Raw genomic sequence first — 26,057 nt, 5'->3', positions numbered from 1 at the left:
TGTCATTACAAACTACCACTTAGATTACGTTCGAAATAATCTCAACATTTTCCATACATTTACTATAATTAGATCTTCAGAGAAAGAAGTCGTAGCAAAGAAACTGATTCTCAAGGCAACTTCAATTTGCCATTCGCAATTCCACACATCTGTATTATAAATCTAGTCATTCTACGGTCTCGTTATTACCACTTTAAATCAACAAACACACGCGAATCACGAAATTCAGAATTCGCTATCATTAACCAGATCTTAACTAGATCTGGAGAACGCACTGCTCCAGTCTTGCGAAGAACACGTCCTACGCTGCAGATTGGACGCGAGATTAATTGGCCTGATGTCTTTGCGATCTTCGTTCGTTGGTGTTACGAACGTTGCATCGCGAAATCGTGAACGATGCAGAAAGTCACCAGCGAATTATGACCGGTAAAAGCAGGTATCGTGGCTGTCATCGACTCTACCCACGTTGTTACTCACTGGAACGTGTATCGCGAAGATCTACATATGTACGTATATAGGATTTTGATTGTTAAGGAACATTCGAACCACTTTGTTAACGATCATGAAAAAGATACGAGATAAGATTTACTAATATAAAACAGACATTACGTTGCGCTTTCCAGCCATCTTATTAACCAACTTTGTGCATGATAATGGAAGAGATACGGGATAAGGTTTATCATTTTGTATAAGAACGAGTTTGCGATTAAAGAGAAAAACAGGACGACTAATTTATGTTACAACTCTATCAATAAATAAAATGTGTAAAGAAAAATTAGGAAAGAAATTCATTTAAAGAAACTGGAAAGAGAAGCGAGGGTAAACGTGTCCGACTACGGAGGGTTACGTTCTACTTAAACGACAGATTACGCGAAAACCAATCGCCGTGCTCGGTAGCTTTACAAATGGAATGATATTCGCTGACTTGGTATTTCATAGATAACAATAACGCGATACAATGAACGTGAGTAGTTCTTCGTTGAGTGTAAAGAAGTTCGCAATGCAAAAATTATAAGTTCCGAATACGCTACATTTTCAGCTAGTAAATTATTCCACAAGAAAATCCACCAATGTATCGCGTAATACAAACAACGTGTATGATCCTTCGCAGCATCCTCGGCAATCTACCATCAAATACACCATCACAGGCTAAGAGAAAGCCGTGTACGCCGAAGGAGACGAAACAGCAGCGTAATATCACGAGGCATGAAGCACGGCTGTGGCTCGACGTTTCGCACGTTATCTCGAGCCTGTCATCTTTACTACGACCGGCTGATCCGTGTTTTAGCGTCGATCGTAATTTCGTCTCGGCTTTGTCAGCGTGAAGGACGACAGAGAGAAAAAGCAAGCGATAGCGCACTAAGTGCACGCGCGCATTGTCGTCAAGATTCGCGTTTATGAGACACGATGGGATGTATAGAGCTTGGCATTTCGGTGGAAACCCGCGTTCCTGCGTCTTCTGCCAGATACACATATATACGTGTATCTTGAGGTTTATCTCGCGAACACGAAGGTACTCGACGATCCCTCAGCCCCTCTTTTCTACACGTCACGATCTTGATTATCGTCGACAAGTTAAGTTAAATTCAACCGCAACATATTTTCTTTGGTTTCTTTCGAGGTTGTAAAGTTATACGTGCGTCTCGACCGAGAAGTTTTCAGAGAACACCTGGTTTACGGGTTGTTAGTCTCTGTGAAATTTTAATCACGCGACATACTGCATATTTGAGCAAGCGATTAGGCTTACGGGAGGAGGTTGAGTTCGACGAGACTCTGAATGGTAGCGGGTTTAGCAGTATGATCATCAGGAATTAAGCAGGCACCGCGGTTTCGCTTGCCTATCATCGCAATGACGGTTAATGTTTCGCGCGATCCTAGTCCGCGACGTATAAGTTTTCCGGCATAGGAAGATAAATATCGTGTCGTGAATCCGTTACTATGATTCTAATATTATATTACTCAAAGGAGAAAGTATGGTAATGAGCCTGCACGTATAGAAATTTGGTCGGATATTGAAATTCTAAACGTTGGCAAGATTATGTTAGATGTTACTCAACACATTCGGTCGATTGAAAATGTCGAGCTCGCGTACCTTTCGTCTCGTCGTTTATCCACGATTGTACAAAGAATGGCGAAATAAGCTAGGCAAAACGATGGGGCCCGTTAGCCCACGACGCTGCACAGGGGAGGATCTAATTTATGGCACCCTCGAGTGTTTACGCTTTCTCTTCTCATAGCCGAGGGTGAAGAATGCCAGGCGACAGTTCCAGGCGTGCGAACATCGCATTTTCTTACAGGATGTTATAGAAATTTAACAAAGTTTAAATTCAGTAAGTAATATAATAACGTTGCTCCGATTTTCCTCGAAATTATCCTAAAAATCCTGCAAATGGAAATTCCGCCGAAGATTGTACCTCACGTTGTTACCATTCTATCGTACCAGAGATTGTTGAAAGAAACAAACACGATTAAAATCATAGTGGCGATATTTAGCGAGGAGAAAGATTCTCTAAATAAACGTGTTAGAAGAAGCGAAAACCAACGCTGTGACAGTTTAGTATTAAAAATTACGCAAACAAGACGTACATGGTGAGAATCGTGGAATTAAAAATTCGATGAAAAACAGAAACTTATCTCATCTGAATCTTACATTCGCGTAACACCGCTACGCCCTCTACTCTGCGGTCTCTCAAGAGCTGCCAGAACAAAGAGCATACTGTGTTCAATCTTCAAGATTATTTATTTCTATCCTATTGCCATAAATAGCCAGTTCATTTTCTCGAGGCGCGTAGCAAGCGGGTTTTTGCGGCTGTAGAGTCTCACGAGGTAAAAGCCGGAGCGAAAGTCGCAGGAAGATCTCTAGCAAGTCTCTTCTACCAAGAATCGCGTCTTTCTTTCCTGGTACTCGACCTGACCTCTCTCTCTCTCTCTTTCTAATTTGCCCTGGAGCGTGATCCACTCTTTTACGACGTCTAGGCATCTAGATGCCACGTTTCAGGCATGCTCTTTGTCCTGTGACCCAGATACGAGAAAACTATGCGGAGAGCAACGCGCGAGAAAGCCGAAGATAAGAACGGAGGCCTTCCTTGTCTTTTGCCTACTTTCTGCATCGGCACGTGGCCAAATGAATACACCGATACGCGTGGGTACAGGTGCGGACACATCAACGACCGCACTGATGTTGAGTCGAAACCAACGCTGCACTCTTCTCTGATCTCGCAAATGAAAGGTTTCGCCTGCATAGTTTGCAAGAGTGATACTTTAGAGTCTTTCAACGAATTTCTCTTCAACGAATGTAATCATTTTTGCAGGATAATTACGTGTCGAGTAGGTGGTTTAAGCTGGTAATCGAAAGAGATGAATTGATTTGCTACTGAAATTCGAAATTTCTTCCTAGTACGGTAACTACTTTATTTGGGAATTTTTTCATCTTTTACGTTTAAAGATAAACTATATTTACATTCGCATTAAAATCAGTGCAATTAAAGTCCATTTTGTTCTTATGGATATTTCTAATATCGCGATAGTAGGAATTTTTGATTAAAAATAATTTGGTTAGTAAATTAATAGTTACATTTTCCAACGCCGATCTGTATTAGGAATTGGATGACTATAGATTTTATGTTCTGCTTGTATACTTGATAATCTTGATATTACTGCGCGTGTTAAACGAAGTTGTGTTGTATACAGCTCGTATTGTAATTAGTGGGCTAATGATACAGGAATTTCGTTGCTTTTAAATTTAAACAACTCGTTTATACATGTACGTCTAACAGACAGGTGATCGTTTGTTTCATAGTCCCTCGACATCGGTAATTGGAAATCCGATGACTTTCCCGAAACTGAACTTACCTTTAGTACACAAAAATCCTGAAACTTCTGCCACCAGTCAGTATATAATAAATACTTTATCAATCAGTCAACGAGTTTTCGAGACATAGTCTTCTTCTATACACCTGCATGTGTTAAGAAACCATCGCCACCATGCTGTTTTATGTATGTTAGCGGTAACGTATCTTCGTGACGATATAATAACACATAGCCCGGCGTTATTTAGCCTTACCATAATTTATGACTGGGTGGGAGGCTCAATGAGGACTTTTGCAGGCTGCTTGAGCGAATGTCTGGTAGGTCGATAGCCAGGGACTCGAAGTCGCGGAACTCCAAGGTATCGACGACATGACCGTTCAGATTGTTCAGAATTCCAGAATAACTTGCAACAGTTTAGAATACTTTAGCCAAAGAATAGTAGATACTTTGTTCGAACTAAAGGATCTGGCCACGGAATGAAGCAGGCAGCGGTGCCTTTCTATTAAAAAATTCCTCGTAAACGGATTGTGAGGAACCGCGTGGCACTTATCTCCTCTGAAACCTTGAAAGAGTGAAGTTTTGTAGAAAACTTCATAACGCGTACCTTTCTCGATACCAGAAATCTCGACGATTATTTATTGTGTTGGCAACTAAGTGATTGCGGATTTTGTCATTAGATGATAATGGCAGAACCCGCAATCACTTAGTTGCCAACTCAATAGAAAGTTGGAATTTCGATGATTTTTGAAATACGTTGTCTGCGGCATGATTATGAATAATTTTTGCCTGCACGTGTCACTGCTGCTCGAACTCAATTTTCAAGATACTTTCGAAAAGCTATCGGTGTCGCTATGTAGTGGATTCTGCCTACAATCGTGCGACAACGTGTGCGTTAGCATTGGTTGCCGACGCGACGCGGATAAAATGACGGTTAACCCAAACCTGTATAAACTATAAACAAAAGATAAGAATTAGGTTTGGGTTAGGCGTTATCTTATCCGGCTACCGCGCCGCTGTAACGTAGTCGGCAACCAATATGTAGTGAAACATACGCTACTAAGGACTACAGTGGCACCGATGATTTTTCGCAAATCTCTCGGAAACTGAGAGAGTACGAGTATTCTCGTGAAAGAAAAAAGGTTGCTCGAAATATTGAGCTTTGCGATATATTGGAAAATCGTCGAAATCGATGTTGAGAGTGAACCTCTAAATAATTATCGAAATCTGTGTTTGCCATTTATCGATATAGATATGGAAAATATTTCGCATAGATAAAATTGACGAGACATTGCAAATAGTATGGATATATTTCTCGAATTTTTGATGATTTTTTGATGAATAAAAATTCATCGTTGTACCTCTTATTTTTTCATATTTACACATGCCAGAAATGAATAATATCTGTAGTCTAATTAGTATTAGTATTCTCGTGGAAGAAAAAAGGTTGCTCGAAATATTGAGCTTTGCGATATATTGGAAAATCGTCGAAATCGATGTTGAGAGTGAACCTCTAAATAATTATCGAAATCTGTGTTTGTTATTTATCGATATAGATATGGAAAATATTATTTCGCACAGACAAAATTGACGAGACGTTGCAAGTAGTAGTAGGATATATTTTTCGAATTTTTATTCATCGTTGTACCTCTTATTTTTCATATTTACACATGCCAGAAATGAATAATATCTGTAGTCTAATTAGTATTAGTATTCTCGTGGAAGAAAAAAGGTTGCTCGAAATATTGAGCTTTGCGATATATTGGAAAATCGTCGAAATCGATGTTGGGAGTGAACCTCTAAATAATTATCGAAATCTGTGTTTGTTATTTATCGATATAGATATGGAAAATATTATTTCGCACAGACAAAATTGACGAGACGTTGCAAGTAGTAGTAGGATATATTTTTCGAATTTTTATTCATCGTTGTACCTCTTATTTTTTCATATTTACACTTGCCAGAAATGAATAATATCTGTAGTTTAATTAGTAGTAAGTATAGTAAATTGATAGTATTGATATTAAATTAAAGATAGTATATGTAAAGAGAAACGAAAAAGCGTTAATCTCGACCAAGTTTCGTCATCGTCACCGGTGAAAATAAGGAAGAGAAAAAGGTCGAAACTAAACGCACGCGGCTGTGACGCCAATTCGCCCTCGTTTCCAGACCGGCTTAGAAAGCAGAACCAGAACAGCTTTTGAGCAATTTCATCGTCTACCCGACGCACGTGGCGACTTTAATTAGCATCGCCACGTCATAGCACGATTTTTACGCGGCCTTCTCTCACGTTCTGTCTCATCGTCTCGATCGGCTTTCCGAAACGGTTCGTCGCTTCTCAACCGAGCGAAGAAGCTAAATCCAAATTTTTGGACGTTGCCTGATTTCTTCACGAAGAATACGTAATATACTATTACGTACAAGGATCAAGAATCTAAAGACTTTCATTAACGCGACACGTAGACTCACATGCTAATATTCAAAAGTTTCGTTTAACAAAGACTGAACTTAGCTAAAGTACACCATACGTATGTACATATATACTTTGTGCTCGGACTTTAAGTGCGAGGTTTCGAGTTTTTTTCAAGTTTTCTTATTGCGTGTTTTGTTATTTAGAGACATAATTTTTTAAATAAAAGATTATTTCAAAAATAAAAATAAAATTATTAGATTTATTAGATGTTTAAATTTTGATCTACTCGTCGTCGGTGGAAAGGGTGTCATAGTCGTGCAACGTGTCAATTTCGAAATTATTATTAGGTTCTTTGTTAAATAACAGTCGATTCAAGAGCGAAGAAACATCTGGAAATATTCGTAAATAGGTAGATGTCATTTTAAACGAAACATTAATTATTTCATTTCGTTAGTTAGTATGTACAATCCTCGCACTAGCGACAGGAGTAACAAATAATATCGTAGAAAACATAGAAAGATGTAATAAAAGGTGTAATAGGAAGAAGGAAGGATATTCTCATTGTAAGATATTTTCGAAGGAAAAGCATCTTCAAATTCTATGATATTCCAGCATTCTAAGCTTCATATTTCAGAAGTATGAAAATCACAGATAAGATAGAGTCGAACTACAAAATTGTTAATGTAAAAACGTGATACGATATACGAGAACCATATACCGAGAATACACGTTTAAATATGACCGATATGTTAAAGTTTTTACGCCTATGAGCGGGCTAGACACGTGTTCGACCCAACCATCGTTGCGTTGCGTTGCGTTGCGTTGCGTTGCGTTGGCCAACCGAACGAGAAGAAGACTGAGACGAATCGAGTTGAAATGAAAACCGGATTTTACCTTAGCTCCCCTCTCGATCCATTCACGCACCCTTCTCACTGATTCTGTCGGGAAAAATCGAAGAAAAATGCCGAAAAGATACGCGCCACCGGTGTTTGATTCCGGATTCGATCCTTTCAGCCAAGCCAGACTCGACCCTTTGTGGATGCCTAATATTCTTTCAGTCTGCTGTCTGGTGAACGTCCGGTGTATGGACATCGTCCTTCTTACGTACTTTGTTATGCTTCTTTTCGAGTTTCTAAATCGCTGGATGACATTTTGGGTGCACAATTTGCCAGGACGTGAGTTTCTTGATTTGGTTTCCTCTTTATTGAGATTCGAATTTGACGATTCGAAGAACGATCGTTGATTTCATAGTATACTGTATGTATGTATATAATAGATCGTATAAGTTTAATTCTGTTCGTAGTTAAATGTAAATAAATTATATTCCAGTTTAACGTAATTTAATTCTATTCGTATCGAATAATTTTAAAAGTGATTAATATCAACGATAAATTGTAGAGATTTAATTAAATTCAATTTTATTTTGTCAAGGCTCGATTTAATTGAGCTTTGCTTATATCGGAATTGCAAAACTTCAAGATGGAAATTCAAAATTCTGAATTTCACAGGGACGAAAATAACTACGTACGAGTGGAAATATCATTGCTAAGATCTTATCATTGACATGTATATAAACATTCTTCTAAAGGCAAAGGCAATAGGAGATACGACAGTAAAATCGTCTACAAAGATACAACTTTCTACTAATTCCAAAATATTTCTCAACTCCAACAATTCAACCTATTGACAAAATACCAATGGATTAAATACCTACGATCCATGAAAAATCATCGCGTAGATTAAAACGAATTTACGAGATTTTTCATAAACCGATGAATTTGCCATTTTTACGAATCGCTTACTATCTTACTATCTTTCGGGGATTAGTTTTGGGAATAAGATTTCCTGAACGATGGCTACGCGACTCGAACACCTTGCGATCGATATTGCTCAGCCATGGATGAAAAAATACATATTTCGATGCTTTGCCACCCGTATATGCGGGACCATCTGTCGATGACATCAGTCAGCCCGCATATATACGATATACACGATCTTCCTTTTCGCGAACGTGATATTTAAATTTTATGTCTCGTATAATGGGCAATTTGCGACGCGTGTTAAACTTGTCAGCAGGTGAACTGTCTCGTAACTGTAACCGACACACTATATCTTCGTTCGTGTTCACTCGTATAGTTAATGACAATTATCTGGTTCGGTGGTTCTAAACAGTTTAATGTTTGCGGTTTACATATGTAGAAAAATGACACGTGCGACGACGGTGTCTAAATATTACGTAACTTCCACTCGTGCGATATTAACTAGAGCTAATTGCGTAGAAAAATTAACGATGGTCCTGTATAATTAGTAGATATTCCAATATTTTCGGATATTTAAATTTCACAACAGAATATTATCGATGTAATTTATTTTAATTTGCGTTTTCCTTACCGCGGTATAGATATTTTTCAAGTAGATTTGAAAAGAACTTTGAACGTTAATTAATCGAAATTAAGCTTATAATTAGCACATAGTAAAATCGGAATCAGAATTCGCAGCATCGAAGATTTAGACATTTTTAATTTGCATGTAAAAAGCACGATGTTTAACAGTGTAGCTTTCTTTTCAGGATAGCCGATTGTTTTAGTCGTTCAACTTTACGAATTCGAGCTACGATATTTTGTATAGTAGAGCCTTCGTTATTCAAATTACGTAATCAATTCTGCTTTCATATGAGAGAAAATCATTTACCTTTAATTATCTTACATATAATTACTTACGTATTAATATCAAGCAGAAAGAAAATCTTCGAACATTTTGGTTTCTATCCTTCTTCTCCAATCTTTTAGAAACCGTCTCTATATTTTCCATTAATCAACTATGTATTATTTTCGCATGTACACTTTGCTTGCTAATTGCTTGTTATTCTTAAAATATTCATCATTGTTACCAGTGTAAATGGAGGGAAAAGTACGTGCACTAGTTAACTGTTCGTTCTTTCCTTTCCCTTTCATCGCATCGTAACAAGGAGCAAGAGTACCTACCTGTTTGCCTGTCACGATATCAAAATGCAAAACGCTTTTCGGATCGAGGATTAACAAAGTTGCCGTTCGAAAAGAAAAACTGCCGACATCCAGTAGCAGGGCTCTCTCGGTTACATATTCATGAGAACCTTACCGACAAAAGCGGATATCTCGTACATATAGATATAGCTTTAGCTGAGAAGGTTGGCGCGAAAGTTTTAATAATTTATAAAGAAGCTTGTAGCTCGTGCCCCGGGGAAAATTAATTTCTGTTTCCTAGGAAAGTTCGTCTACGCAATGACCGGCGCTCTGTCGCTCATCTTTCCGCTATTACATTCTGTACCGTAAGTGACTTTAATAACAAAAGATCTACTCAGGTTGTCCCCTTTTTCGTTGATTTTTAACGAACGAAAATTAACGCGGATTATTGTTCGCATGTTTTATAACTTGAAAGAATGGTTTAACGTCGTGCTGTATTCTATGAAAAAATTTATGTAAAATTTTGTTAATTTTATTTCGAATTTTTCGGGGCTAAATAACTTTAATGTAATTAGAATTAATGTTATTAAATTTAACGTTGCTGGACTTGTATCAATTGTACGACTCTTTTCACTGATTAATTTCTTATTCAAATAATGGAAATTCGCATTTAGTTACAAATTCAAATAGTAAGAGTTTATTTAATAGGACGATATTAATTAAAATATATATATATATATATAATTATACATTTTGAATGACATTACGAATCAACGAATAAAATTGTTTTCGGTAGAGAAACGTAGTTAATGAAACAAAGTGCATGAAAATATAAATTGCCAAGCGGGATGGCTATGATTTATGGTGTGAACAAGACGCGTTTCTTCGATTATTTTTCGAGAACATGTCGTGTATTTGGCGAACGAAACGATGGATTCTCGGTGTTCCGTACTGAAGTCGTATTTGCATTTTAATTGGTTTTTCGACCTGTTTCAAAGTAACTACCAGTTAGCGGTTCAGAGTTTTAAAAGTTTCGAATTACCCCTGGTGAAAAAAGTTTTCGAACCTGATTTGCGGTTAATCTCTAGCTGCAGATCTCTAGCTGGTATAGCAATATAACGAAGATGAACTTGCAATTAATCTGTAATACTACCATTATAAATACTAGCTGTGTTATTAAATCGTTATAGTCACGCACTAAGTTATTAAGAAATTTTTGTTTAGATGTGATAACGTGACATTAATTTACAACAATTTTGTCTTCAAACTTTACATCATGTACCGTGATTCCTATTTATTAGAACAAAACGTCGTATAAAAATTACTTGAACGAATGACTCGACATTGTCAGAAAACGTTACAAATCATTTATTGAAAATTCTTCGAATAAACATATTTTTTTTTAAATCCGCCCAACGTCAGGCAAACCCCAAACGAAGCACCGTCGTTCTTCCATCTATTTTAAAAACGGGACGAGCATCGCGAATCGATCGGCGATTACACGCGCGAATTTCGATCGACGCGTCGCGTCGCGTCGCCGCTGCACATGCTCGTCGCGTATTTGCAGTCTAGTCGCGCGACATTCGTCACGGTTGAAATGCAAAAATCGCGGAAGTTCTCGCCATTTATCGTCGGTGCGGCCATCGAGTCCGGTCAGACCATGTATTTACGGATTACAACACCGGTTAATTGCCATATATTTTCTGCCTGCGAAACGTGCCATTTGTATGTACATCGACCGACACGGTTGCAAGACTGCGTACAGAGAGAGAAGGGATCAGCACAAAAAGAGTACCAAAGGTCGCACCTGCACGCACCTCTTGATTACGACACCGCGTTGTCCACCTACATAACATCGGAAATACGTGGTGACGAGTATTGCATAACGAAATGACGACGAGTCATCCGCTTGTCCTCGTGTCTCGTTTCAAATATGAAAGACAATCGTTGATTTAGGATCGCATATAGGAATTTTCATTTTCCATTTTCCAAGTAGAATATGTCACATATACGAGTATGTACATCTGTATGGGTACATATAATATAATATCAGATAAATGGAGAAATTCTTCCTAGTTTTACGAATTGTTATTAATTATACCTGCATATACAATATACAAGATATAGGTAGTAGCTCACGAAAGTATTGGAACATTTTTACAAATGTATTTACAAAACATTTTCGGGTTTCATTATTTCATCGTGACAATCGTGTCACTTTACAGTTATGTAACATAATATGTACATGTATGAAAATTCTTTACTTTCGTCGGTCACACTGCATACGAAAGCTAATATTAGAATGAAAATCGTTGCTTGGTAATGTGAAAGCTGAAGTGAATTTCAATATTGAATTATACGATTTCAGAATGAATTATAGGATTTCTCAGCGAGTTTCTTTACGCGTATACGTACGGCTAATTAATGAACTCTCTTCTATTAGAACTCGCCTTCCGATCTTATTCAGAGAATAAAGAATATCCAGTGTTTTCAGTGATTCTTATTCATCGACCAGAGATTATATTAGGTTGTCCGAAAAGTTCCTTTCGTTTCATAAGGCGATAGTAGATGAACAACAATTTCTGTTTTATATTATTTTATTGAACTAACTATGATCCATTTCGTTACATTTCAATTATTATGTTCGTGCATAATTCAATAAACTAATATAAAACAAGAAACATTGTGCGTCTATTATTTCCTTATAAAAGGAAAGGAACTTTTCGGACAACCTAATAGATTGTTTGTTATTCGTATAGTACGTGATACGATGAAGCCGTATATTGGTCGATGATGGACGAAACGACCGTGTTAATAGTAATCGTGAAAACGATAATGGAAGATTAGATGGCTGGGAGTCAGACTTTCCATTTTGAGGGAAATGAATTGGAGCTGTTGTAGAGTTGAGATGAAGAAGACAAGCGGGTGGATTCTTATTGTACCTACTTGTAATTATTGGATTTTTCTGATTAAAGTGTTCATTGAGAGTAACATGGGTAGAGTTGTTTTCGATATCGTGCGGAGTAGCTAGGTTTTGTTAGATATTTTTTGAAAATGGAGCCTGTGGAATTTTATAAATAGCAGTGGTGAAGTATCATAGTCGTTTCTCACGAGAGATACTTTCGGATTAAAAGACGTACGATTTTATATTATAATGAAACAAAGTTATAGGTTTCTCCAAAAAAAAAAAAGAAGAAGAAAGTTTTTTCTATTAACAATTCATAAAATAGCATTTTCTTCGTAGTTTTCAGAAAGAATTTATTCGCGAAGAATCGAAACTATATATGAAATTTAAACTTAGCTTGCAATCTACTTTTATTAAATTTGGACCGTAATCGATATCGCAAGCCAAGAAACGAACCCATCCACTGAACATTCTCTGTCCAATCTACATACTTTCTAGCTTGAATGATCAGTAAACTCGTTCTAGTATGCTGCAAGAAAAAAGTAAAACCTCATACAGTACGTAACAGCGTCTACCTTAATTGGATCCGAAGCATAGTGCAAAGACAGCATCGTATCTGTCCTTTTCATCAGAAATTTTTTTATAATTTAATATGTCAGTGGTAATTTGGCATCTTTTTTGGAATTTTTAAAATTCGGCCGATGTATATCTGATAAATATAATTTCATCAATTTTCTCCGCTTCGTTTCACGTAATTAACCGAGTTTGGCTAACAAGCGGCTTCGCCGATTCCCACGTCGCGAGTTGTAGATTTATCTTCGTATAAATCCGAGCGGAAGGAAGCAGATATTTACGATTACTGGAACGTTTTCAGTAACCAACCCCAACGTGCAAATTCCACTGCGAAATTGCCGAAGAAAAGCCGAAACCGCCGATCCTCGAAGATCACGTTCGCATACATGGGCCACAATATGCGACACCCCCTGGCGGATTGGCTTCTATCGCGCGGTGCATGCACGAGGCTGGCGGCCATGCGTCGTGCTTAAAGTGCATCTACGCAGACATACGCTGCTCCCTTGCTATTCACGTGTACATATATAGGTAGCAAGGGAGTCGGTTGCGGCAGAAGAGAGGCCTGGGTTTGGGGCCCGTCGCGTGTTTTTGCCCCCCGTCTGGCCCCCACCGCAGCTCATCGTTTTTTGTCTGCACTGCATGCGCTGCACCGTCCTCCTCCTCCACCTCCTCCACCGCCTCGTCCAGCTTTCTTTTCCGCTCTCTCACCCCCTTTTGCTCGGTCGCTACTCCACAATGCAAGCGCGTCCACTGCACCGCACCGTCGCGGCGCGGCGGCCTAAGTGCGCGCACACGAACCCACTCGGACGACTGGTGCGCATACAACCGGCTCGTGTAGAGTGTGTGGCCGCGCGTTACGAGTTACGAACCAGGAGGACGTCGACTCGTTGCACACGCTCGCCGGAGGCCGAAGCTCCGCGCGCGCGTATGATCGGAATTGAACGCGGACTGCCACGCCGCGCCGCCCAAAGGCTCACGAAGCCTGCGAAACGATGCATCCGAACGATCGTCCGGATGCACCTGCTCTTCTTATGCGGTGTCGTGTGGACGAGGCCCGTGTCATGCAGCATTGGATGCCATTGAACGCGAGATACGAGAAATTCGGGGCGACGATGTATAACAGAGAACCGAAAGGATCTGGCAGAGGAACGGCGAGTCTCGTTTACGATAAACGCGATATAATTACAAAGACAAGCGCGTCTATTGATCGAAAATATCGTGTACTCGAAATTCCTAGATTAAATACCCTTTGTTCTAGGTGAAGTGGGTTATGAATTTGAAATTACACGCGCCTCCTAATAAAATGTTCAGTACATCGACTAGTTTCTTTGTCGTACGAAATAGAAGATGTCGTTAGTATTGTATGTTATATTTATATTTTTCTGCGTTTATGCAAAAGTACGGAGAACGTATATATATAGTATAGAGAAATATAGTTAGTCGAGTTATTAGATCGACAACGTTCATTTGAAATATCCATTTTTATTCTCCGATCGCCTAAATCTCTTTGCAATCTTTTTATCCCTGTATTATCGTTACATGTCATTTTAGAATTCTCTCTATCGTTTATACTATCGATTATGTGTCTTTCTCATTATTCAGCCAAATCTGAGTCGTTTAAAATCATGCGTTACAGCCTGATAAATTTACGCTCTTGGTTTATGAACCAAACTTCAGAAAACCGTAGCATTTCCATTAAAATTGATATTCTTCGAACGAGTTCTGACAAAGCTATACATCCGAAATACGAATGCAGCGAAAAATTGTGTTATTTCCTCCTGTACGCTACGTTTCATCAAAGTTTAATCTCTTTACACTCTTGTCACGCCGGTGAATCAGACCTGACTCATCCTGGCGTTCCGTCCAAGTTTCATGATTCGAGCGGATATCAGCCGCGGCTTCGACGGCCAATTTGAATGGATTTTCGGTCGCGACGGCCGGCATCGATTGGAACGGTTACGAGGCGACGCTGTAATTTTTAGTGACCGGTGAACGAACGCGGAATTGGCCCCCACGGATTGCCCGCTGCGACGGATTTTTCTGTCGCGTCGATCGACAGCTTTTCGCTGGTTCGTTGGTTAATGTGTGTACCAATCTATATGCTACGCTGCTCGAATGAAAAATTAGGTTATGACATCGACGCGATTCGTTTCGCTCTTCTCAAATATCCATATCTTTTTTTAAGTTCTTTAAATTCGTTGTATAACTATGTTTCGCGCATCGTCGATAAAAGCGTGTAGAAGATACTCGTAGATTATCGTAGACTTTATTGGCAAATCTTTCGTCTGAACAATGACCTGTTATTATGTTCAAAAAGCGGATCAGAGTCGTTGATCGTTTTCCACGATTTAGTTTGTTTAATTCGTGACAAATGTTCAACATATAGAGCGACGTTTTTTTTTTCATACGAAGTTCTATTTTTCGACGGTGTTCAAAATTCGTGCAGGTAAATTAGTGGGAATTTTTGACTGAACGTAATTATACTCCGTACGTGTGTTACGAATACTCCTACGAGTTTCCAAGGTACGTTCTTTCTTCTCAGTTTCTCTTTGTATCCTTTTCTATTCGTATTCTCCTTATAGTACACGAGAGAAAGAGAGATTAGACGTGGCTTTACAAGTGAAAATCCATCATAGTCAAGTATATGGATTATGGTAATTCAAAATTTTATTCCGAAAATCTAGACTCCTCCCATCCAACTGATTTCTATTCGGTCTCGAATATCAAACTCGAGTAATACATAAATCGTTGGAAGAGGATCAGTGGATCGTGATCCAAGTCTGTCGCCATGTCCATGTCGGGCCTCTTGGAGGATCCTCTGACTCGAGAAGGACGCAGAAAGACTATAAAAGAGTCGAAGGGATCTCGCTACCTGACAATCCCTTTTGCATCAGCCGCTAGAAAAAGGAAGATAGAAAGGTACGTTACGAGCTGTCTTCGGGGATCAGGATAATATGCCAAGATTCTGTATTGGCTCACGATAGCATATGACCATTTACCTACGTGGAACAGTTTTATTTATTATACGTTATTATATCATACGTTTTATATACCTAAAATACTTTGAAGTTTCATTGGCTCTGCGACGAGACACGATCGTCGTGATTATATCGATGAAATTGGAAATCAGTTTGGAAATGTGCATAATATTAATATTTGGAAATTACAAAATATTTACTGTAAATATATACTCGTTAAAAATTACAATAACTATCTGAAGCATATAATAAATGTTAAGAACGATGCCACTGAAAATTCACGCATATTAACGTAATGGATAATTGATCGTTTAAATATATTTATAATTTCTACGAACTATATACTCGTACTTGTACCGACAATAAATATCTCTATACCTTGTAACCTTCTTTCTACACACCGCTGTATTTATTGTAGTACTCACTATACATACTACTTAATCACAAGCATATTATATTTAGTATTATGTATTTAATAGATACTACGTATGTACTTTCGTACGACTACAAAAATTTCATGGGATTATAATATTATAGGATTGAGGATGGGATATAGAACCTGCTAAAAAGACTGTTCGTTGATAAATAAGGATACGTGGCGATACTTTCCACTGTATATATTTTCCAACTTTCGTAACATAATCGTGATAGTCGAGTGTCGTAACAGTGGCAACAAAATTTTAAAACGTTTCGTATGGCGCACGTAATATAATCGTAAAAGGTGTCTAGAGATATTCGAATGCTTTCACGAGCCTGTCTATGTACAGTACGCGGCAACAAAGTTAACCCTCCTCTTCGTTTTCTGAAATTCAGAGTCGTGGCCGGCATATACGATCTCTGCTCGCTACTCACAGTACTCCGACCAACACGAACAACAGTTGGCTCGCGCGGAGTCACGAAGGTCGCCTTTCAAAACCTCTTCAGGGAAATCTCCGGCCTCCGCTCCGCCAGGAAAAAAAGCCTGCTCTCGCCTTTGATCGCGCGCTCGACCGGAATGTCGAGCGTTCCTCCTTGAGAGACGGAAGTAAACGATCCTCGCAAATTGCCAACGTCCCGACACCCATGCTCCAGCTTTGTTCTTTTCCCGTTTCTTTCCGAAAGGAATACCAGTGCAGAGATTCGGGGACAGGCTAATGGTGGAAGGACCTTCGTCCTGTCTGGCTATCCACGCGTGGCGTCGCGTCGTGACGCCAGACGTCCTAAACACTCCGTCAAATATTGACACGCCGAACGTTTGGCGACTTGGACTGCTGCGAACCAACCTTCGACAGAACACCACCACCGTTCTTCGTAACTTGCCGAGCTGGCTCGTTTTGTTCGAATATGATAGCAATCGAGGGTGTGGCGAAGGTAATAGGGATCGAGGTATCTTTGCTTGGACGTCTTATTTTTAGACTATACTTTTAGACACGCAATTGTAAATTACCAGCGTTGAGATATTCTAAATATTTCTTGTCCTTCTTGCGTCTTTTTAATTAGCCTCGTTATTTCTTCAGTTATTGCATGTTTTCCGCAGTATGTGATTCTGAATGGCTACCGGTGATTCACGTTGCCCTGTTCAAAATGGTAGTTACCGAGATGATTTCTAGGAATAAAGTGAATCTAGCAATCTTCTTACTTACGATCTTCTACCTAATTTTCGTTCCCTACCTCGAGCGTTGCTCGCAACAACACTGGACTTCTCCTAAGATACAGAAAAGAAAATATTACTCGTAGGCAAATAATTTTCTATAACTCCGCGATTTTCAGTGCTGATGCGCCGCAAGAATTTTTACAACGCGTAGTACCTGACTATTGACTACTGACTACTCTTCTCTTACATTGTCAAATAAAAAGCCACAATAGCCGTCCATTCACAGCGTGAATGTCCCAACTCGAAGCAAATATAGTATGTTCTTTGGTGTGCCGCAGAATTTTAATTAAAAAATAATTAGTATATGCGTGCCGTGAGATGAGAAAAGGATTCCCCTCGTCTATAACGTATGACTTTTCTCCATGATCCTAAAGCCGTGTTGTTGAATACGACTCGTAGCATAGCGAATGCCGCGTAAAAATTGGCGAAGCAACTTCGTTGTCGGAGAGATCTCCGCTCCAGCGAGTTTTCAGCGTCGGTACTCGAGAGTCCTTTGTCCACGTCCACGGGCATAGCGACTGGTGCACGACCGTTTCGGCCAAGTTTCAGCCAGGGTCAGGGACCTCTTTTCGCCCTCTTCTGCCTGTTTTTTTTCGTCGTCCGTTGCCGAGCGTCTCGACGTGACCACGAGGCCACGGGGTGCTGCACCGTCGCGACTCGTAGAGCGTTTAACGAGCGCCTGGGTGACGAGCAGTTCAAACCGTTGAACCGGCGATGATGAACGTTGATAAGGTTTTATGGTCGTGTCTCATCCTGTCGCACCAATCGCGACTGCCACGTCCTCGTATAAACACACACACACCTATACAAACACATATACATATACACATAGTTTCTGGCTCACCTCTTTGGGTACACGGCGAGTTACGACCGTGTGCGACTCGTTTACTGAGTATCGCCGCTCCCTTTTTATCCATCTTGCACCTTGCCCTTCTCATGATTACAAGACAAAGATGTTGCAAAGGTTAGAGCAGAAAATAGAACGAATTTTATTAATTTGATCCTGGATAACGTCGTCGGAAGGCTGACGAGAGACGACGGCATCAATTATACTTTGACATATCACGATTATACGTGTGCATGTAGGTATATGTATCTTAGACATAACGTACACACTTTCGTACGACTAGAAAAGTTTCGATCTATGGAAATGAAATGTGTAATAGAATTTGATAGAAAACTGCTTGGTCGGAAAATAATAGTTAATTAATAGCAAATATTTTTTACAACCACTGTATATGTTTGCAAGTATTTATAGTAGAACTGTGTATAGTTTCGCGATATTTCGTGCATGGAAACAAAGCTACCTGAGATGTTGAGCTCAGGACTCTGAGCCAGACTATAAGAAATTTTCCAGCACCGTACACTTGGTGAATGGGGAAAGGAGCCTGGTCCCGGAACATGGAAACTCCCCAGCTTGAAATTTGCTGCCTCTGAGTCTTTTTCACGCATCACGTACGAAATTGACTGAAAGCGGCGACTTAGTCGATACCTTTTGCTACTACGTTGTCGCCCGAACGACGACGCTACGGCTCTGTTGAAAAGCTTTGGCTGTACGTCTGTTTGAATAATTCCTCAGAATGGAATTCGTTCACGCATACTTCAGCTTCGTCAGACTGCCATTGTATTTATCGAGCGTGTTACGCGATGTTCCTTTTATTCGCGATAATTCACGATTAAACGGCAGATAAGCGCGATTTTGAAGGAACAAGTAGCACTCGGTCTATATAAGGATCTTTCATGATTTTTGGAAATGATTTTTGGAGAAATGAGATTTGTTTAGATCTGTAGCGGCACATGAGTCATAGGATCATTCGAATCGAGAATCACTCATGTTGTTGTTTTGCCTCCGAGTATCAACGCCGTTTCTATGAATTGGGCTGTCAATACCACTTAATGACAAAATCCACGATCACTTAGTTGTCAACTCAATGCAAGATTTAAAAGTAAACAAACTGCGGACGAAACAATATCGTCAACTGGAATCTAACACAAACTTTACGGTCCCCCCTCCCCGACCTGTATAAATAGACGAACATGCTCTCCAGTACGTTCATAACCAGTATCATGATAGTGAAACTAACAGTCTAGCAGTCTATCAAGGGTAGCATCGTGCGAGCAACGACTATGACGTAATATACTAACTCTTTATTTTCTACTTAGAGTGATTTTTAGTATATCTGACCATCGCAATTATTCGCTCGTCTTATTATTAAACAATTCAACGCGTTTAATATGCACCGCGGATCGAATGTTCTTCATAAATGTCACTATGATTTAGATTTCCAATTTACTTGATACACGGTCAACATCGTTCGTTATTACTTTTCTTCGTGAACTTTCGAACCGAAGGAAATCAAAGAATTGCGATAAAAGATTGTATTTTATAAAAATGAAGACAAACATAAGCGTAGACAAAATATAAAATAGTTTCGTTCACCATCTACAGTTGTATAGAAATATTACTGTTTATTTTCCGCCTGATGAATAAATAACAGAAATTGATAAAGTTACGGTAAACAGGGACTACGTACGTAATAAATATATGTAATAAAAATATGAACGTCTCTCGATAAATTTCATAGAAATGAAGTCACTCGTTCGCTCTAGTTTACTCTACCAATGCATCCCGATATCATTTTCTAGAGCCACACTTATCTCGAGTGATATTTCACCAAACAACTTCTAGATCCCCCAGGAAACGGCCTGGGAAGAAACGTTACCGTGGAAAAAAAAAACGCTTATCACTTATCACTGTCATACAGATTACGACGTAGACTATTCGTTTCTCGGTTGAGCAAGTATACGATTGGTCGTTTAGTTTTCGTTGTAACGACTGTGCCGTCGAAGTCTTTAGAAATCTTACTAATTTTACGAGAATATGCAACGTATAAAAATTCAATAATTAAGAAACCCCAGTACACGTACACCGCGTGTATTTCGTCATACGTTTTAGTAATAAACGTTTGTTTCATGCCGATTCGTATGCGGATAACAATCACAAGTTCTGAGAAAGAAACTTTCGTAATAAAATTCTTAATTAATTCGATATATTCCGTACAAAAGTTAGTAATTTAATAATCAGTGAATAATAATTCATATTTATTAGTATTAGTATACATATACGTATAGAGTATGGATAACGACAACGAATGTGTTAAACGTCGATACTAACGAAAAGAAAAGCGACTTTCGCACTATCATTCTCTGGAAAATACCGTAAATGTTGGGCAATATACTAATATTTAAGAAAAGACAATCATAGAAAATGTTACAAGTACAAAAGGATCATTTTTAGCTGGAGATTAAGAGTCGATTGTTCTGCGATTAAACTGCGAATTTTTATACGTCTATGGAGTGTAATATAAAGTTACACAAATTTACACAGTGCACGTGATAGAAGAAGAAAAAAGAAAAAAAAAAAATACATAAAATATTAAAATTTCTATTTATGTTTCATTTCACTAACGATATTCGTAAAAATATAAATTTGCATAAATATCCGTAGTCTGTTATCGTAAATTATTATTATTTCCATAGAAAATTAGACAGTTGGAGCTTCGAATTTTCAATTAGGAATTTCTGTTGACAGTGAACGCGAGTAGCTACATAGTGTCAGTGGTGCTCGTCTTGGTAGTCGGGGCACTGGTGGGTGTCCTGGCGACGGTATCTCATCATCTTCATCATCGTCGACTGCTACTGCACGAGCCAGCCTCCGCCTCGATCTTGCATCACCATCGGCAACATCATCACCGCCATCACCATCATCATCGTGAGGAACTCCCAGCGTCGCATCAACGACGTCTCCTTCTGCAGGACCACCACCGTCACCCTGGCACACCGGTGCGTGAGTTCTTTTCCATCACATTTTTCCTTCTTTATCCACGTGTAAACACGTAATTTTACGATATTAAGATGGCTATGAATTCATTTTGAACAGTGATAATCGCACTCATCCTGGCAGTCCGGTGAGTCCTCTTATTTTTTTTTTTTTTTTTTTACATAATATCGAGACATTTAGAAAGACTCTTTATAAATCTTGAAACATTTTTATTCTCAATGCAAGAATAGAATGTGGTTCGATTTGTGATTATAATATTAAGATATCTACAAATTCATTTCGAATAAGAGAGAGTCGTTGTGGGAAAGAAAAATATTCACGTTACATATATGCAACGCGATGATTTAGATTGAAACTTGAGTTATTTTGAGTTTACGCCGATAAAAGTTAGAACAAATATGTATATCTAGGGTATACTCACTTTTTTATTAATCTATAGCTATAACTGTATTTTATTATTACTTTTAATCAAAATCTTGAATATCGTCCAGTTCTAAATATTTAATATATGTATCAGGACTGAAGATGTTCCTTTGCATCCTGAAATTCTCAATTCAAGAAACCTACTTTAATTAAATAACGAGCTGACTGCAAGACTTTTCATGTCTATAGAATTATTATTATGTTAAATGATTACTCGATTCTATTACAATTTCATCTCATTTTTCGTCTAAATGCGTTCAATTAAATGTAAGACACAGTTGGAAGGATGACGATAATGTTCGCGAATCAGGTCAATAATCAACGTTTCAGTGGATGAAATGTTTATCGTCAGAGAGAATCGTATCTTCTATCATCTTGTTATCGTTTGACTTGGAGTTCCTGGCTACTGCGTTATGAATTTATAATATTCCATTATCGATACGATCAGACGCATAAACATCCAGCGATGATCTAACAACTATTACTCCTAATATAATCGATGCTCTTTGAAACGTCACTGACATCGATGATTTACGACATCTCGAAGCAAACTTCAGCTTCACCACGAGTGAATTATACGCTTTGAACAACTTTATATAATTCTATTTTCTTGATTAATTGACTTGCTTCAGCAATCTTAACACTGTAGAACATGTTCTGCATTTTAAATTCGCGGAATGTACACTTCATAAATCAATCAATAATGCATAGAATATTTTTATGGAATAAGTCGATGTTACGATGCATAAGATAAACGTAAGAAGTTATTACTCGCTCTAGTAAATAGTAACCATATATTCAACGTAGCTTGCAGCTTGATAATTGTGAGAATAACGGTAATCTGCAATCTATTAACCCGTTAACCGAGAAGGGCGAATTAATTCGTCGCTAGGATTCTAAGCATTTTGGATATCGAAATTCCTTTATTCTCCACTTTCGATCTCTTTCATTTAGATAGAAATTATAGGAAATCAACGGTCGATAGGAATACAAATGTTAAGTGATAAGTGAGATTAAGTGAGATAAGTGAGTAATGAGGTCATAAATCTAACTATTAATCAACAACGGCGATTGTATAATGGGTTTTCAATTTGTATAATGGGTTTCTCTAATGTATCCGTAGTCTCAATACATTTCTCATAGCTTGATAGGACAGTAACCTATGTTCGATGTAAATTTTTTTAATAACGCTGCGTTTCATACGCTCATTCGTTGCTTCATCCTTAACACGTTCGCTGCTATTCGAATTTCATACGTCTTTCCGTGGGAGTCGCGATAGATCGAAAAATATACTACTCCGCATCGTTTAATTTTCCCCCAATATTACACGAATATAAAATCATATTTGCGCACTTTTTCTCCGGTAATTTTTAAGCGTTTCGTATCGGTGAAAATATTTCAGTTCCTCGAATTTTCCTTATTTCGATCGTTGTAAATCTATTTCAATGAGCTTCACCGTTCACCATCGTGGCAATTAACGCGCCAATGGATCGACACGTGACTAATTTTACACCCAATACGACAATTTTCTTCCATCGATAAATAAAATTTCCCATTTGGCGAAGGTATTTCGCGGGCGTCGTCGACCTTCGACGAGATTATTACGCGATTCGTGGAACGTCGAAGGCTGTCTGGAAAAAAGCTGCTGATATCTAATCTCGGTCGGGATGGTAGCGCAGCTGCGCCTATCTAACCCACATGTTTTCCTCTCGGTAGCCGTCTGGAAAACCAGACCACAGTTCTCGCGCCCACATTCCGTGCCTTCTCTTTCTCCGCCTCTTTCTTTCTTCCCTTCCTCTCCCTCTTCCTCTACCCTCCCCCACCTCTCTCGCTTTCCCTGTTCAGACTTTTTCTCTACCGCTGCTTTGTTCTTTTTCACCTTTGTTCTCCTCCAGACGAGACTTTCCTTTCCTCAAGGTTTCCCCTTGGCAGAGGTTCTTCTTCTCTCTGTTCACCGGTCGTGTCGCGTCGCGTCGCTTCCGCGAACGATTTATTCGCAGTAGACTGCACGGTTGTCCTGGAGCATCCAGGCTTTCTAAATCGACTCTCATATTTCCAGAATTGTGTAACGAATTTCAGGAACGATTTCTATCGCGCTGGTCCTGCATGCTTTGGTGATCCCAGCACGTACGTTCGATCGAAAAATGTTATTCTCGCGGATATATTATATATCATCGGCTTGCTAGAACACCGATAAATATTATATTTCGATTTTACCCGTTTATTTGTTTATATCGTGTTATTTATTACGAATTAGGAAGGAGAAAATACAAAAGTTCGCTGTGATGTTTGGTTATGTGACGATATTAAGGGATAGTCGAAACTTTATCCTTTGCGAGTTGTTGACTGGTTTTAAACTTGAAAAGTCATAGACAGATCTTACATTTCCCCGTAACTTTGCGCCACGTTTGCTCGAAGTAATTCATTTCGATCAAAGAATCGTCCGCTTAAATTTTTATCGATTCATAAATACCACCCAACCTTTTTACCGTAAGAGAAAATCGACATCGCTAGCCCCGATATTATTGAAAGTCGAGCAGTACAAGAAATCTTTTGAGAAACTGCATGCCAATGTTTACAAAGACCATTCAACGCACAATTTGCAGTAAGCCAATTAACCCATGCAGTCTTCAGTTTCAACCTTGAAGTCTTCTCATCGATAATCAATACCTGAACGATGTACGCCCTTTTCCCTTTCTTTTCTGAAATCCTCGTCCGTTTCTCTTCCTTCGCTTTGTTTCATCTGTTCAGCTGGTACCGACGAAACTCCCCTCCTTTCTATTTCCTTCAGGTCATACCGCAACCTTTTTTCCCCGAAGCGAAGGAGAGAAGCGGTCCTTCGTCGTCGCTTGCACAAAAGATTTATTTGCTGCAGACGCGACAAGAGCTGATAACATCAACGTCGGAAACACGGAAGGAAAAGAGAAAGCTCGTGAGAAAGAGAGAGGGAGAGAGAAAGAGGAAGTGGAACGGATAGAGAGGGAACGTCCCTGATTCGATTTGTCTCGCGCTACGACGTGCTTATGTCCCTGACGTCGGACTTCCGGGACACGGGACGTATTGTTTGCCTCCGAGGACGGTTGTCGTTGTCGTTGCGTCGCCGACGCTAGACGCTATCGATCTACCATTCGTCTCGGCATGCTTACGACCGCGAACTCGTACACGTAAATAGAAATTAGTCGATAAATTTTCGGTTGAAGCTCGGGACCAGGCAAATGGCCACCGGTAGAGACCTCGATCGATTTAACCGAAACGCCGCATCGCACCGCGCCGTGACACGTGACGCGCTTAAATCTTCACGCACGTGGCAATTTATATGGAAGTTTGCAGAGCCGGACGAAATTTCATGTTGGTTGAATGGTTTAGGGAATGCTTGGAAAATTGCAAGTACGTTGGTAATCTAGTTAGCCGAGGATCGTAAAGGAAGATGATCGAGGAAAGAAAAGATGAATTATATTCACGTTAAAATTCATTTGCAAATTACTAACATTTCCTCTTTATCGAAATTCCGAGCTAAATATGCACGTACCTTTTCACTCCCTTTGAAGCTTTCGAAATATTGCTCGTTGTAATATCAAGATATCGCTCGTTTTCTTTATTACACGTAGCCCTCTCGGACTTTGATCGGCTTTTCACTTATTTTTTAAAGTTTCGCGTACGTCTCTGAGCCTAATAAATTGTTTTTATTTTCACCTATGAAAACCAGGAAGAACTCACGAACAAGAAACGTATACTTGTACAGAACTTCGTTAATTGTTGGAGCACGAAACCATCCAACCTGAATCGTAGACTGAATCGAAAAGACTCGAATGGTTGAGTAACGAAGCTTCTCAAATCGATGCTATCCCTGGATGGTTTCACTGAACCATCATATCACAGGCGTTTTCCCGGCTAACCTGTGAAATCTCGCCATGGTGGATTAGCCCCGAAACTCCGTGGAACGAAGGTCGTTCGAGAAAGTTGCCAGTTGCGGGTTCTGTCGGCTCGTCGAAGCAACCCAGGTCCGCCCTCCCGTTTCGCGACCATTGTTATTCTAGATTGCATTGCAAATTAGATCACGGACTGGCGTCACCCTTCTACCCTCTCGTCTCGTCTCGGCCTGCTCAAGTTGCAACATCGTCGTACCTGGACTGGTTTCTCGCTACGAGATTCCTCCCTCCACGTAAACCACCTTCCATCCCTTTTAGCTTGTATTTCCGCCACTCCTACCCTCCTTCCTCCCCCCCACGTTCTTGCAAAGAAACGAACCGCGTTGCAAAGATCGTGCACACGACTACGCGCTGCCGCCAGTTCGCGTGGAAACTTGGCAAAGAAAGAAAGCGAATTGTTTTCGTCGAGGGCCAATTTACCTAGCCACCCGTTCTGTTTTTCTTCGCCGCTGCCGAGATAATTGTCAAATTGTGTTTTCGAGGACGTGAGCTGAATCGGACAAGATTTCTTTCGATTTTAAGAGGTTTTGGCAATTCTTTTTTGACCTGGAGATATTTAGGTGGGATATCCTTTCCTACTAACGTTCTTTTAGATATTTTTAGAAGATGGTAG

At 39.4% G+C, this 26,057-nt stretch overlaps 1 protein-coding gene across 1 annotated transcript in view; it reads left to right on the top strand.

Moving 5' to 3' along the window:
• The window catches only part of LOC122571689, a 185,960-nt gene that overhangs the window by 47,214 nt on the left and 112,689 nt on the right, over nucleotides 1–26,057 (top strand). Inside the window, exon 3 of the mRNA XM_043735751.1 lies at nucleotides 20,844–21,094. Within this exon, the coding sequence (XP_043591686.1) occupies nucleotides 20,844–21,094 (251 nt within the window). The remainder of the gene's footprint in view (nucleotides 1–20,843; nucleotides 21,095–26,057) is intronic.

This window comes from Bombus pyrosoma, linkage group LG10, assembly GCF_014825855.1.
Source record: "Bombus pyrosoma isolate SC7728 linkage group LG10, ASM1482585v1, whole genome shotgun sequence".
NCBI classification, from domain to species: Eukaryota; Metazoa; Arthropoda; class Insecta; order Hymenoptera; family Apidae; genus Bombus; species Bombus pyrosoma.
This window is presented reverse-complemented; position numbering and strand designations above follow the sequence as displayed.